The sequence below is a fragment of the Nicotiana sylvestris genome, chromosome 4, assembly GCF_000393655.2.
Source record: "Nicotiana sylvestris chromosome 4, ASM39365v2, whole genome shotgun sequence".
Lineage (NCBI taxonomy): Eukaryota > Viridiplantae > Streptophyta > Magnoliopsida > Solanales > Solanaceae > Nicotiana > Nicotiana sylvestris.
The window spans coordinates 56,346,166-56,360,373 of record NC_091060.1 but is presented as its reverse complement, the minus strand read 5'-3'; the positions used below and the strand labels follow the sequence as shown (position 1 = coordinate 56,360,373).

The window sequence follows — 14,208 nt, the reverse complement described above, 5'->3', positions numbered from 1 at the left end:
TGTTCAACATTAAAAATACTGGATAAAAACTTAATACCATATTAAAAAGTGGCTATCCCGCACAATTTTTACAACTATTATGGTGTTAATTTTTGCGCAATTTGATCACTTAAAAGCTAATTACTGATGATGATGACTTCCATAAAAATTTTAGACCCCCTACAAAAAGCTAGAGCTAGCTACTGAGCATCTGGTAGGAAGGGCTAAGAATTGGTATTATTTCTTTACCAAGATAGGTTTATAGGACTATTGAGTTTACTTTATTCTAAAGTAATTAGCACCAAGTTGAGTAAAGACATGCTTGGAACTTCTCTCTAACCTACTAAAAGAAAAAGCCTTCTTCTTCTACACTCATCCTTCCATGGAAGCAGATCATCCTACCATCGAAATGGTTCTACTAATGATTCCCCTTAAACTGCCAGACATTATCAATAATAATAATAATTTTCATCCTCAAGAAAACTCGCCTATCTCATATAAGGATAAACTAATTAGGGAGGGGAGGGAGGGGGGGGGGAGATATGGATATCAACATTGATCCTCTTGAAACCTTACCATCTACATCCTTGGATACTTCAATCATGAATCCTCTAACTACACTGGACAAAAAAATTACCCTCTCACAAGAGGACAAAACCCGCATGTATTTACCTTGCAAATACTCAATTATTATCAAACTCCAAGGTAAAAAAATTCTTCATCGAATCCTAAAGAAAAAGGTTCAAGATATGTGGAAAATAAAGGAAAAATTTCCCTTAATTGACCTTGGGGAAGACTACAATATTGCAAAACTACAGAACAAAGATAACATACATTCAATCATGCAAAATGGCCCATGGTTCATCTTTGGACACTTTTTATTAGGCGTAATACATACGGAGATACTTAAAGTTGGCACGATCTTTCATTTAAACACCTGAACTTAAGAGAGTTCTTATTGAGCACGTACGTTACATGAACTTTGTTCCAATTAAACACTTCTTGCTGAGTTGGAACATAAAGTGAGTTTCACCCAATATGGGCGCGTGAAAAGCCCAAAAAACAGATTTTTTTTATTTCCTTCTTCTTCTTTATGTCCACCACCATTTTCATCATTGCCTCCTCCACTTTCCGTCATCTTCTCCGACTCAAATCGCTATTCTTCTTTCGAATCCCATACTAGATTCAAATTCAGCCGAAAACAAAAAGGTGAGTATTTGTGATTGGAAGAAAACAAAAAGGATACCACACACACTCATAAATCATTTCCGCTTAGCTGACATCATCCTCACTATTTTCATCTTCATCAGTGTCAGAGGGAGGTGAAGGGTCAAGCCTAGCAGCATCATGGCCCACTTAATCACCTTCTCAACTTCATCGTCATCCTCTTCATTCTCCTCCGCAACCAGTTGGTTAGCCGAAGAAGAATAAGCGGGAAGGGAGCTTTTGAGAGCTGCAAATCTGGGAAACAAGTTAACATCGGAAGCTGTAGAGGTTGAACATGGTTGTTGGGGAATAGGGTTTTTGGTTTTGGGGGGTTTGCTTGGATTTGGGGGCACGGAAACGTTGATCGAGATCTGGATCGATGAATTGGGTGGAAGAACCACGAGCCATATGGGAATTGAGGCAGAGCTTGAGGAATACGTCATCCTCTGCCGCCCGCAGCAGCTCTTCAACCTCGTCGTCTTCCGCCTTCTTCTTCCTCCTATTGTTGTTGTCGATTCCTCTGCTCATTCTCTTCCTGTTGATGACACGGTACCACACTTGGCCAATTCAAACTTCATTATCTGTATTTTAGTGGAAATAACACTATATAGCTGAGGTGGACAGTGAGGTGGACAAATAAAATGATGTGGCACGATTTATAATGGTTACTTTTGCCACGTAGACAGAGATTGCAGAACACGCGCTTGGTTAATTAATAAGCCAGCAAAAAACGTGTCTAATTGGTATGAGAATTGTCTAAGAAACGTGTCTAATTGGAAAGAGGTCTAGTTTAAGTGTCTAAGTGAAAGATCGTGCCAACTTTAGGTGTCTCCGTATGTATTACGCCATTTTTATTATGTCATACATGGGTACCAAATTTTGTGCCATCAGAGGCAAAACAATCCTACGTTGCAATTTGGCGTCGTTTCCCAAATCTTCCAACAGAATTTTGTGATAGCTTTATTCTTCAAAAGATTGAAAACTCAATAGGGAGGCTGCTGAAAAAAATAGATGCTTGCACATCAACAACCTTAAGGGGTCGATATGCCAGAATGTGCATGGAATTATCCATGAACCAACCGGTGACAAAATTTATTTACATTGATGATCGTAAACAGTCCATAGAATATAAGGGAGATAATTTCTTTACAAAAGGTGTGGGTTCCTAGGCCATACTCATGCAAATTGTTCACGCTCATTAAAGCCCATGTCAGAAGATACTATTGATGAGAAGGCTGCCCCAAGCCACAACGAAGATGTAGAGTCACACATGCCTCAAGTGGAAAATGGCTGGCAAACCGTGACCTTCCAAAAACCAAGGAATTCAAGAAAGCCAACAACAATGGTGGACAAAGGTTCTCCAGTAGAGGCTGGTATAAGTGTCAAATTATTTAATGCTTCCACAGGTAAGTACATCAACACTCAAAAGTTTAAGTATGTTAGTAAGGATAATAATACCATATCAAATTACCATAGCAATAGATCTTATGCCCAGGAAACCAACCCTAAGAAAAATTCTAATCTTAATAATCCTAAAGGCTTTCTTCTAGAAAACCGTTTTCCCATGTTGCACCAAGAGTCCATGGTTTCACAAAATAATAATCTGAATAATTATAATTTGTTAATGAAAAACAAAAACACGTTGCATGCATTTAGTAGGATTTTAGACATGTCTAGTAAAAAAATCTCCTATTGATTCTATCAAATCTTCCTTTATAAAAAATAACTCTAGCAATAATACTCTACCTATGACATACCAAGACATGATTTTGCCAGACATTCCTACCACTACCCCTCTAAACCCCTCCATTACCGTGTCTGCCCCCTCCCTCCCCCAATAACATTCTACACATGTCTCAAAAACCTATTCTTGATGGCCAAATGGTAGATGACATGCAACACGTGCCACTAGATTTGCATGCAAGATCTTCTATTATATCTCATACGCTAGACCATCCAATTTGCATGCACTTGGACATAATCATTTCCTCCTCCCAATCCCCTCCTATTTTAGTTAGTAACAAATACTCTGAAAATGCCAGACTTCCCTTACACAACCGGAGAAGATACCGTCTCATCCAAATCCTCAGTCAACAGCGTCCATCCAACATGAACAACCACCATTACCCCTACAAATCCAGAATCGTCCACTAATTTTTGTCCAATCTCCACTACCACAAGACCATCACCCCATGTCCTGGATAGAAATAGGTCTAATAGGGAGGGGTCTAGTATTTAATGCCACAATCAATGTCTAAGAGAGTGTGATCTTGATTCAAAATCCAAGAGACCTAGAACAATTAGTGTCCGAGGGACTCCATCTTGCAATGAGCAACTATTGAAATCATGTGTGGGTGAACAACATTTTGCAACCACTAGTCCCACAACTAAATCAAAACCTAGTAGAGGAAATGAGAGCTCATTGGAACCTCCCCCCTCCCCCCACTTCAATCCAGTTCCAATCTTCCCTCAGAATCTAGGGTTGGACCTTCCCTTCTTTCCCCTAGAAGCACTCACTATCATCAACCCTATTTTGATGCCTTGAGAGGCACCACATCAAGCTCCACCCCCTCAAACACAACCTCAACCACAGAATGTAAACATGCAAATGCCAATGGAGGAAATGAATCTCAACCCTCCAGGAGCTCCAAACTTAGGCAATCCAATAGAAGAAGAAGTGAACGAACAAATAGACTTAGCGGGGGAATGAACAGAGGAATTGTCAAACTTAGACGAGGTAAAAATATTTCTATTCAAGGAAGTACTAGAGAAGCACATACTTACTTGCCCTGTACTACAGAAGAGGCACATACTTACTTGCCTTCCAAACTTTCTCAAATGTTCAATGGACATTCGTCCTCCTCACGACCCAACAGTGGGCAACAGGGCAATAATTCTAGTCCCCTCCCTGAGGAGAAGCTCAACAACCCCTAGGGACTTGTTCTTTAATGGTCACTCACACACACAGGATTTTACCATGACTAGTCCGGATAATATAATAATTTGGAATATAAGAGGGGGGGGGAGGGAGGGAATAATGAAGACTTTAGAAGGAATTTTAAGGATCTAATGATGCACCATCACCCAAGTGTAGTGACACTGGTTGAGACAAGAATGATATCCCATGAGTCTCTTCTTAATGAGTTTGGTTTCTCCGATATGATTGAAGTTCCAGCGGATGGGCAAGCATGTGGAATGGTTATTCTATGGAACAATGCCAAGGTGTTTGTGCACAATTTTGGGAGAAATCAGGAGATCCATGCAACAATTGAAGTATGTCCTACTAAATTCAAATGGCTATTCTCTTCAATTTATGCTAGTACAAACGTTAGTTCTAGAGATGCTATGTGGAATAATATTAGAAGTATCTCTGACAATTACAAAGGGGCCTAGATTGTGGGAGGAGACTTTAACGACATTTTTAAAGCAAATGAAAAATTAGGAGGAAGATCACTAAATCATAGACGTGCTTGTAAGTTATGGTCTAATCTCAACCACTGTAATCTACTTGACCTTGGCTATAAGGGCACTAGATTCACATGGTCAAATAATAGATTTCATAACAATAGTCTAATTATGGAACGACTTGACAAAGTATTTGGCAATGAGCAATGGATCCAAATTTTTTCAAATGCTAGCATAACTCATCTAGCAAAAAATCACTCAGATCATAATCCGTTACTTTTAAATCTTATCCCTAAGCAATACACTAACCTTCAAAAGCCATTTCGTCTTGAACCCTTTTGTTGCAAGCACCCGCAGTTTAGGAATCTAGTTGCTTCTTCATGGTCTAGTAACCATTTTGTAACAGCTTCATCCTCCTTTCAATCCCTAGTCAATACCTGGAAGAACAATACCTTTGGTGACCTCAAACGAAAGAAAAACAGAATTTTAGCTAGGCTTAGAGGTATTCAAAATTTCACATATTTTTATTCTAGTTTATTTCTTCAAAATTTAGAAGTCACTCTAAGAGTTGATTATAATAACGTCCTAAAAATTGAAAAGGACTACTGGAAACTCCAATCTAGAATCCAATGGCTCAACGATGGAGATGCGAATACAAAATTCTACCACATTATGGCCACTAATAGGAGAAGAAAAAACAAAATAGTTTTCTTTAAGGATGAGAATAACAATTGGATAGATGATTCGCATGCCATCCTTAATCACACTAGGGATTATCTTAGTCACATGTTCACAACCTCTCAAACCATTAGTGACTGGAAATCTATAAAGTCTGATCCAAAAAATTACAATAAAATAGACTTATCCCCTCTAGATAATCCTCTCACAAACAGTGAAATTATCCAAGCTTGCTTCTCCTTTAAACCTTACAAAGCTCCAGGCCCGGATGGGCTTCACTCCTTTTTCTTCCAAAATTATTGGAACATAATTGGAAACTCTGTGATCAATCTCTGTAAAGATGTTCACTAGTGGAAAATTTCAGAAGGTATTAATGACACCCTTCTATGCCTCATTCCAAAAATCCCCAATACAAACAATTTAAAAAACTTTAGGTCAATTGGACTTTGTAACACTGTTTACAAAATCATTACTAAAATTATTTCTAACCGATTAAAGCCGTTCCTGAACAACCTCATTAGCCCTTTTCAATTTAGTTTCATTAAAAACAGAAAGGCATATGACAATGCTATTATCATTCAAGAGCTCTTGCTCAAAATGAACAAATATCGGGGAAAAAAATCATAATATGATCTTAAAAATTGACCTAGCTAAGGCTTTTGATTGCCTTAAATGGTCATTCATCTACATAACTCTTTACTTCTTTAATTCCCCCCCCCCAATATTACGAAGCTCATTATGAATTGTATTACCTCTTCAAGGATTGCAATCCTTGTGAACGACTCCAAAACTGACTATTTTGTTCCATAACGTGGTATCAGGCGAGGGGACCCTATGTCCCCATACCTGTTTATTCTATGTATGGAGATGTTATCCACTCTCATCAACCATAATGTTGACATAAGACACAGGACCCCATAAGCATAGGAAAACATAATTACCAGTTATCGCATTTATTTTTTGCTGACGACCTTACCTTAATGGCTAGAATTAATAATAAAACCATCCATAATATTAAGCATTGTCTTGACCTCTTCTGCTCCTTGTCTGAGCAATCCGTCAATAGAGCAAAATCCAAAATTGTTGTGTCCAAACACTGCCCTAGGAATGTTTGCAACAACATTTCTAATGTCCTTAAAATGAATATTTGTCACTCCTTTGGTAAATACCTAGGCTTTCCAATTACTAATTTCAAACCTAGAGCGCCTGATTTTCAATTTGTTATTAATAACATGCTAAACAGACTAGCTGCTTGGAAATCGAATTGCCTTACAATGGCTGGGAGATGCACCTTAGCGACCTCATGCCTAAATTCTCTCCCCAACCACATTATGCAATATTCCCTACTGCCCTCCAAAACCCTAAAAATTATTGACAAAATTCAACGTAATTTCTTATGGGGCACAAATTCTACCTCCAAAAAGCTCCACCTAATAAAATGGGACACTATCACCATGCAGAGAAAAGAGTGGTTTAGGAATCTATTCTGCTAGAAAAAAGAACTTAGTTAACCTAACTAATCTTGCTTGGAGACTTCTAGCAAATGCCCACTCACCTTGGGTTAAGATTATCCACGAACTACATGGTAATGGAAATAATGGTAATAATGGCTCCTTTATTTGGAAAAATATTATCCAAGGGTGAGAGATTTGTAGTAAAGGGATTACTTGGATCCCCCACAAGCTCTCTCCTCTAAATGCATGGGACAATTGTTGGATCCACCAAAGTCCTCCATTACACTAATGTATCCACGGTCCTTTAGGCCAGAATGAAAATCTACTCTCTATTAAGGACTTATGGGTTAACAACTAGTGGAACTTGTCAAAAATCTCTCTACAAATCTATGCTTCTTTATTAAACAAGATTAAAGCTACCATTCCTAACAACTTCAATTGTGACTAACCACAAATGGGTTTTTCTCTAGTAAACTTGCTATACCCTCCTGGACAACCACCCCAACATAACTCAAGATTTCAATTGAATTTGGGATTTAAAATGTCCAAACAAAATAAAATTCCTCCCATGAAAATGCCTCCACAACAAACTTCCTATTAAAACCTACTTAATGCACAACAGTCAAGGAATTCTAGCATCAGTTAGGCATCAACACGAGTGGTTACAACTCGGCTAATCAATTATTGATAAATATTCGTGAACTCTCACATTTCTCTAAGAAAGGGCCACATAGATTGACATGATATGCTCCTTTTTGAGATATGGTATATTTGGACAAACAGGAATAACAACCTTTATAACAACACTACAAACAAAGCGTACATATACTATCCTTACAAGTTAGCAATTGAACACAAATTCCTTACTGAAAAAGAATCTATGCTTCAAGGCATCCCTATTTCTGTTAAATGGATAAAACCTATTGCTAACCATATTAAGCTTAATATAGATGGCTCCTTCAATAACGTAATATCCACATGTGGCTTTCGTGATCTATTTAGAAATAGCAATGGCATATGGGTGCTGGGGTTCCAGGGCTCTTCATATGGTCTATCTCCCCTGCATGCAGTACTTATGGCATTAAGGAAAGGCCTACAACTAGCAAGGGAATAGGGTTTTACCAACATTGATGTGGAGACAGACTCCACAGATCTCATCAATTGTCTACAACATGGTTACACTTTACTTAACAATATTATTCATGATTGTAGGTTATTGATGCACCAGGTGAAAGTTCAAACAGTGGAGCACAACTTCAAAGAGGCCAACAAACCAGCACACAAGCTGGCTAAGGAACTTCGTGTAAACAATGGCAAGGATCTCGGAACTTTGAACTATCCACCACATTTTGTAATCGTCGTCTTAGCAACTGATTATGAAGCTACTACCTATCTAGTTAAGAATATTAGGAAGGATACATGCACTAAGCTTGCTTCTTTTGGAAACAATGTCCTCCGTGACTTTTCAATGCTTTGTAATAGCCAAGTAGGTAAGGCTTTGTAATAGCCAAGTAGGTAAGGCCCCGTTGGGCGACTCTGTCAATGTAGCTACTACCTTATATCATTAGTATAATATAATAGATCCCTGCTTATCCAAAAAAAAAAATAGCACCAAAGAGGCTATCTACTTAACATGCAATTGAGTATATGCTGCAACAACTATACTATTGTTACAGAATGCGGTATGATATGAGTTTTTCCTAGAGTTTCTAATTGAAGATTCTACCAGAAAGAAAAGGATTTAGATATGTTGGATGTTTCCTTAAATTTGATCAACCGGCCGAGTTGTTCTCTTCACCAAGATTCTGCTTAATCCCACTGCAACAAAAGAAATGTGGCAATTTGACTCGACCACAAGCACTGCAAGTTGTTTGCATCAACATGTTGTCAACAGTGTTATTATTCATACCTGTGGTACTTGAAACAAGGAAAAGGAAACTGGAGGACATAAATAAAATCAGAAAGAATTGGGAGCACATGCTGATTTTCTACATTTTCTGTGAAAAATATTTCAAATAAAATTGATAGATAATAGTAGAAGGAAACATCAGATTTTATGCCATTGCCTTCCTAAGTATAAACATAGATAAGCATCATGGTTGCCTATAAAATTACTACTGACTAAGATAAGCATCATAATCACTATAAACTCTGAAATACCAGCTCCAGTGGAATTTGTACAATTGCAAAACAAGGATACAATGATAGATTATTAACAAGAACACATTAAGAGATCATGCCAATAATATCTTGTATGCTAAGTTAAGCAAGATACACCTCAGACCACATAAAATTTAAAATTCATCTATTTAGAAAATCAACCAAACAACTTTATGAAGGAATGACCTACTCATGACTTTTATGCTAGGATTACGGATGGCATGACTAATATTTTGCTTTCCATTCATAGTTATCGATGAATTCTGTACAGTATGATTTTAAAACAATTTAACCGTCATCTGCTTCAAAACACAGTTAAACCAATGCACCCCCAACACATGGCACTTTGATAATAAGGCAACAACGCCATCACCGGAAAGAACACATTTCTAATTGAAGATTCTACCAGAAAGAAAAGGATTTAGATATGTTGGATGTTTCCTTAAATTTGATCAACCGGCCGAGTTGTTCTCTTCACCAAGATTCTGCTTAATCCCACTGCAACAAAAGAAATGTGGCAATTTGACTCGACCACAAGCACTGCAAGTTGTTTGCATCAACATGTTGTCAACAGTGTTATTATTCATACCTGTGGTACTTGAAACAAGGAAAAGGAAACTGGAGGACATAAATAAAATCAGAAAGAATTGGGAGCACATGCTGATTTTCTATATTTTCTGTCAAAAATATTTCAAATAAAATTGATAGATAATAGTAGAAGGAAACATCAGATTTTATGCCATTGCCTTCCTAAGTATAAACATAGATAAGCATCATGGTTGCCTATAAAATTACTACTGACTAAGATAAGCATCATAATCACTATAAACTCTGAAATACCAGCTCCAGTGGAATTTGTACAATTGCAAAACAAGGATACAATGATAGATTATTAACAAGAACACATTAAGAGATCATGCCAATAATATCTTGTATGCTAAGTTCAGCAAGATACACCTCAGACCACATAAAATTTAAAATTCATCTATTTAGAAAATCAACCAAACAACTTTATGAAGGAATGACCTACTCATGACTTTTATGCTAGGATTACGGATGGCATGACTAATATTTTGCTTTCCATTCATAGTTATCGATGAATTCTGTACAGTATGATTTTAAAACAATTTAACCGTCATCTGCTTCAAAACACAGTTAAACCAATGCACCCCCAACACATGGCACTTTGATAATAAGGCAACAGCGCCATCACACACCCCCCGGTTAAAATAGGACCTAATCAGAGATGTTTCTGACTTGCAATTGACAACTGGGACTGAAAATGTGTTTAGTTTAAACCGAAGAACCAAATAGGAGACAACTGTACGTCTCCAAACAGTTAATTTTTCAATGAGACAGTACTGCCTTGGTTTAAGTTCTCACATTGAATGCTTCCATACATTTATCAGTATAAAATTTCAAGAACTACAGGAGTATAAAAAGAAAAAAGAAAAAGTTAATTAAACATCCAAAAGAAAGGTAACAAAACGTCAACGAAACAAAGGCAAAAAAAGCTAAGTAATCCAATGTGTAAACGCAATACACAGAGTTGTCATCTGAATACTCTATTTCCTTCTTAACTTTCTTGGATTCATTGGTTTGCAACCTCCTCTATTGCTCTATTTTGTTTGTTTTAATTTTGTACTGGCTAAGGTATTTTCATATTTAAATTATAAAAACTTGCCCTTGAAAACTAGGTTAATTTCATTTTACAGAGATCATAAAAGCATATATGTTTTGTCAAGAAATTCAAATCAGCTCTTCTAAATTCAAGAGTGTACAGGTTAAATGACACTTTGCGGATTTTGCTTCAAGTTTAAACATTTCAAATACAACTTGTTTACTTTTGCTGGAAAAGCTCTTACTTGCATCGAATAATCACTGGAATGGGTTTTAGAGCCTTTGGTCCATTCCTTATGCCTCTCTTGTGAGGGGAAACCTGCATCATCAACCACAACCCATAAAAGAAATGCAGTCAGATGTAAATTCTTCAACTCATCCCCTCCCAGAGAGCACCATCCCACATCCAAACAATCCCCCCCACACAACTTCAGAGCATGTATTCATGTTATGCACACATGTAACGGACTACGGAAATCTAAAAAAGTCCTAGTTAATATGCGCAACCAAAGAAAAGAGCATCACAAATGGTTAGTCAGTTAGTGTAGTAAAGAACAATGGCATTTAATGGAACAAGGATCAGATCCCGATCTATCATTGATCCTCAAGGGAAAAAAAGATAGAAAAGAAAAAAATATGGAACAGAGACTGCAGCAGCAAGAAGAGAGAGGAGTTTCCGTCTATATAAATATCCTTTAATGTGTGAAAGCGTATCATCCTTGCTACTACTCAGCACATAAAGTCAGCCGAATGTGTTTACAGCAGTCCTAAGTGGCAGCTAACTTCAGAATATTTGTTAAGACATTTAGCTTATATTGCCTCTAATTGCTATGAACAGGCAAAGATTCAATAATTCCTATGATTTCAGTACTATAAATCTATCCTATTAGCAGAAATCTTAAGGGATTCAATGGATTAAACTTCAAGTTTAACTAGAGACTACATGTACTTAACTAATCCACACAGCCAATCAAGCTTAAGTATTAAAGAGTACCTTTAGTTCCTAGATGCCATATCGCAACCCAAAGGGATATCTCCTAGTATGTGCCAGGTAAAATGTTTTTGAGAGAACACAAAACTAAAAGAACCGAAATAAGGGAAGCAGCACGCAGAGAAAGATTTTAAAGAATTGATTATATCTACTCAGCAGTGATTGATGTTATATGCAAAATGCCAAATAGCTTTAAAAGTAGTTGAGATTCCTCTAGAGAAATCTTGTAGTTACACAATAGCCCAGTGCCAACTATACAATATTAACTTCAAAGTTCACACAAACACAACAACAAAACAACTATGCCTTGATCACAAGCAAGTTGGGGTTGGCTATATGAATCCTTACTATTCATGTTGCACTATTTAAGCTCATCTCAGTCCTATATTATATAAAATGCAGAACAACCGTAATACAAAAAAAAAAAAAAAAACAAATGTACTAACCTCCCCAACTATGATCGTCTACAGAACCAAAATGACCGGTCAATGACAAATACAAGTGAAACAATGGATAAATGAGTACATAGTGAACCTAATCTGCCAAATGAGCATGATATGCAAGAATTTAAGAGCCACAAAGCAAAATCCCACAATATCTTTTAGGGAAAAACTTCACGATAATCATATTGGTTGAGTTAAATTTAGATTTTTTTTACTATTATAAGAAATTCATCTTGGTGCCAAAAGTCAAAGGAAAAAAAATCGAACCTTCTTTTTAGGAACAGCCATAAGCTCCATGGACCCACCAATGACAGGTGAATTTGGAAACATATATCCTATGTTACTGTTACTGTTGTTCTTATTATCATTTTCAGGCAAAACCAACGACGGTGATGTAGCCGTCGGCTGATTAACCACGCTATCTAGAGGCGAAGGTCGGGCCGTGATGTGAAGAAATCGTCGGAGACCGGAGTTAACGCCGGCGATGGTCCCGCCGGTCCGTAGCATCGCTGCACTTAACGCCATTTTTGCTGAAAGTGAGCAGTAGAAAGCTTTAGATGGTGAAAAGACTGAGGGCTCGGTGGTCACATGGGCCGAATATTATGGGCTGTCTCCCTTTTGCTATTTGGGTTCAGATGTAAATAGGCCCAAAACCGCTTTTATACCCGATTTTGGGGTTATAATTGAACTTATATCTGTTTTGTAATTTTTTTTTGTAAGTCTATTCATTTTATGATCAACTTCAGACTTATTGGGTCTAAAATGAAAAAATTGCACTTCAGATACACTTAAGGCCAAATAGGTATGAAGTATAACTAATTCATGCATTTAAGGCAAATAAGCATGAAGTGAGAAGTTACACTTTAGATGCACTTAAGGCCAAAAGGTTTGAAGTGCAACAACCGTTTTCCTACACTTAAGGCCAAAAAGGGATTTTTTTCATTCTTATATAATATTTAAAACTTACTTACTATAAGTGTTCTAATTTTGTATATTACCTGCCCTAAACAAGGATTACTTACAAATTATATACATTCCACCTTAAAAGACTCATAATTCTTTATCAGTGCCTTCAATTAAGGGATTTAGTTACACCATTTTTCCTTATTTCTCTCATCTCTCCCCTCCTCTCTAGAATATTTAGACTAAAGATACTTCCAACAGTCAGCATTTTGCACAAAACAAATCAAGTAATTACAGTAATTTCTTCCACCTTAGGACATTGTTCAGCTATTAAAGAAATACAGTCGATGATCTAAGTCTTGAGATTCGGAAGTGGTTCACTATTTGGTGACAACAAGATATGCAACCAACTAAAATCGAAAGTGGTACACTATTTGTTTTTTTTTTTTTTGGTGATTCAGTAATCTCAAAATTAGCGAGGAGAGACACAGCAAGGTAGGTGGACAACAACAACAACACAACTCAGTAAAATTTCATCAGTAGATTTGGGGAGGGTAGAGTATACGCAGACCTTACCCCTATCCTAGAGTGGATAGAAAAGTTGTTTCTAAGACCCTCAGCTTAGATACAATAGATCTACGCCGGAAAATTACTGATAAGAGAAGCAATTCAAACTAATTAGTACATTAAAACACGACTGAACAGCTACCAAATGTGCATCTTAGCGGTCTCAAGCATATAGTGGAGAAATCTTATTTCTTAATAGAATATAGTACACAAAGATATCAGTTTCGGAAAGTAAGCAAGTAGGTATAAGCTTACCACATAATAACTGTCACGACCCAAAATTCACTAATCGTAATGGCATCTAGTCCAATCTGCTAGGCAATCCAATTAATAACTATTCAATTTCAATAATATAAAAAAAGACAATTAAACAAATGAATTATCTGAATCTTACACATTTCTCAAGGACTGGTATTAAAAATCATGAGCTTCTAAGAATAGAATTTACAAAGTTGATATGAAGTAAATACATCTTCTGTTTAAAACGTACATAAATAGAGTTTTCATAAATCTACGGCTACGATGAACAAGAGGCATCTACAACCGGAACGCAGGAACATCTTCAAATCCAGCAACCATCGAACACAGCAACAACAACAACCAACATCTGCACGCAATGTGTAGAAGTGTAGTATCAGTATAACCAACCCCATGTACTAGTAAGTAATAAACCTAACCTTAGATTGAAAGTAGTGACGAACTGTAATAAAGGTCGAGTCCAACACCAATAGCCAACAACAATTCATAATAACGTAAAGCAAATAATAAAAGAAATAACTCGGAATTCAAAATGCTCAGCTTA

The 14,208-nt window shown here is 36.9% G+C and overlaps 1 protein-coding gene and 1 pseudogene across 9 annotated transcripts; both read right to left on the bottom strand.

Annotated features, from left to right (window-relative positions):
• Nucleotides 1-1,227: 1,227 nt before the first annotated feature.
• On the bottom strand, nt 1,228-1,859 carry LOC104215240 (uncharacterized; annotated as a pseudogene).
• Nucleotides 1,860-8,267: 6,408 nt separating this feature from the next.
• On the bottom strand, nt 8,268-12,569 carry LOC104215238 (uncharacterized). 9 transcript variants are annotated; one of them, XM_070171931.1, is made up of 4 exons: nt 12,204-12,494; nt 10,748-10,821; nt 9,289-9,479; nt 8,268-8,631 (listed from the first exon to the last, which is right to left on the bottom strand). In XM_070171931.1, exons 1-3 carry the CDS (start codon nt 12,459-12,461, stop codon nt 9,335-9,337), a joined length of 477 nt encoding a protein of 158 aa, XP_070028032.1. In that variant the 5' UTR covers nt 12,462-12,494; the 3' UTR covers nt 8,268-8,631; nt 9,289-9,334. The 9 variants fall into 9 exon arrangements, with proteins under 9 accessions (XP_070028032.1, XP_070028033.1, XP_070028035.1 ...); XM_070171932.1 differs by having other exon boundaries at nt 8,268-8,582; XM_070171934.1 differs by having other exon boundaries at nt 8,268-8,582; nt 9,289-9,422; nt 12,204-12,492.
• Nucleotides 12,570-14,208: the final 1,639 nt, after the last annotated feature.

What these genes read in the sequence shown, in the direction of transcription:
- LOC104215238 (XM_070171926.1), bottom strand. Translation starts at nt 12,461, where the DNA reads ATGGCGTTAAGTGCAGCGATGCTACGGACCGGCGGGACCATCGCCGGC. An exon ending in TGGCTGTTCCTAAAAAGAAG is followed by an intron (nt 10,822 to 12,203) that starts GTTCGATTTTTT and finishes TTGATGATGCAG; the next exon opens with GTTTCCCCTCACAAGAGAGG. An exon ending in CCAGTGATTATTCGATGCAA is followed by an intron (nt 9,501 to 10,747) that starts GTAAGAGCTTTT and finishes TATGTCCTCCAG; the next exon opens with TTTCCTTTTCCTTGTTTCAA.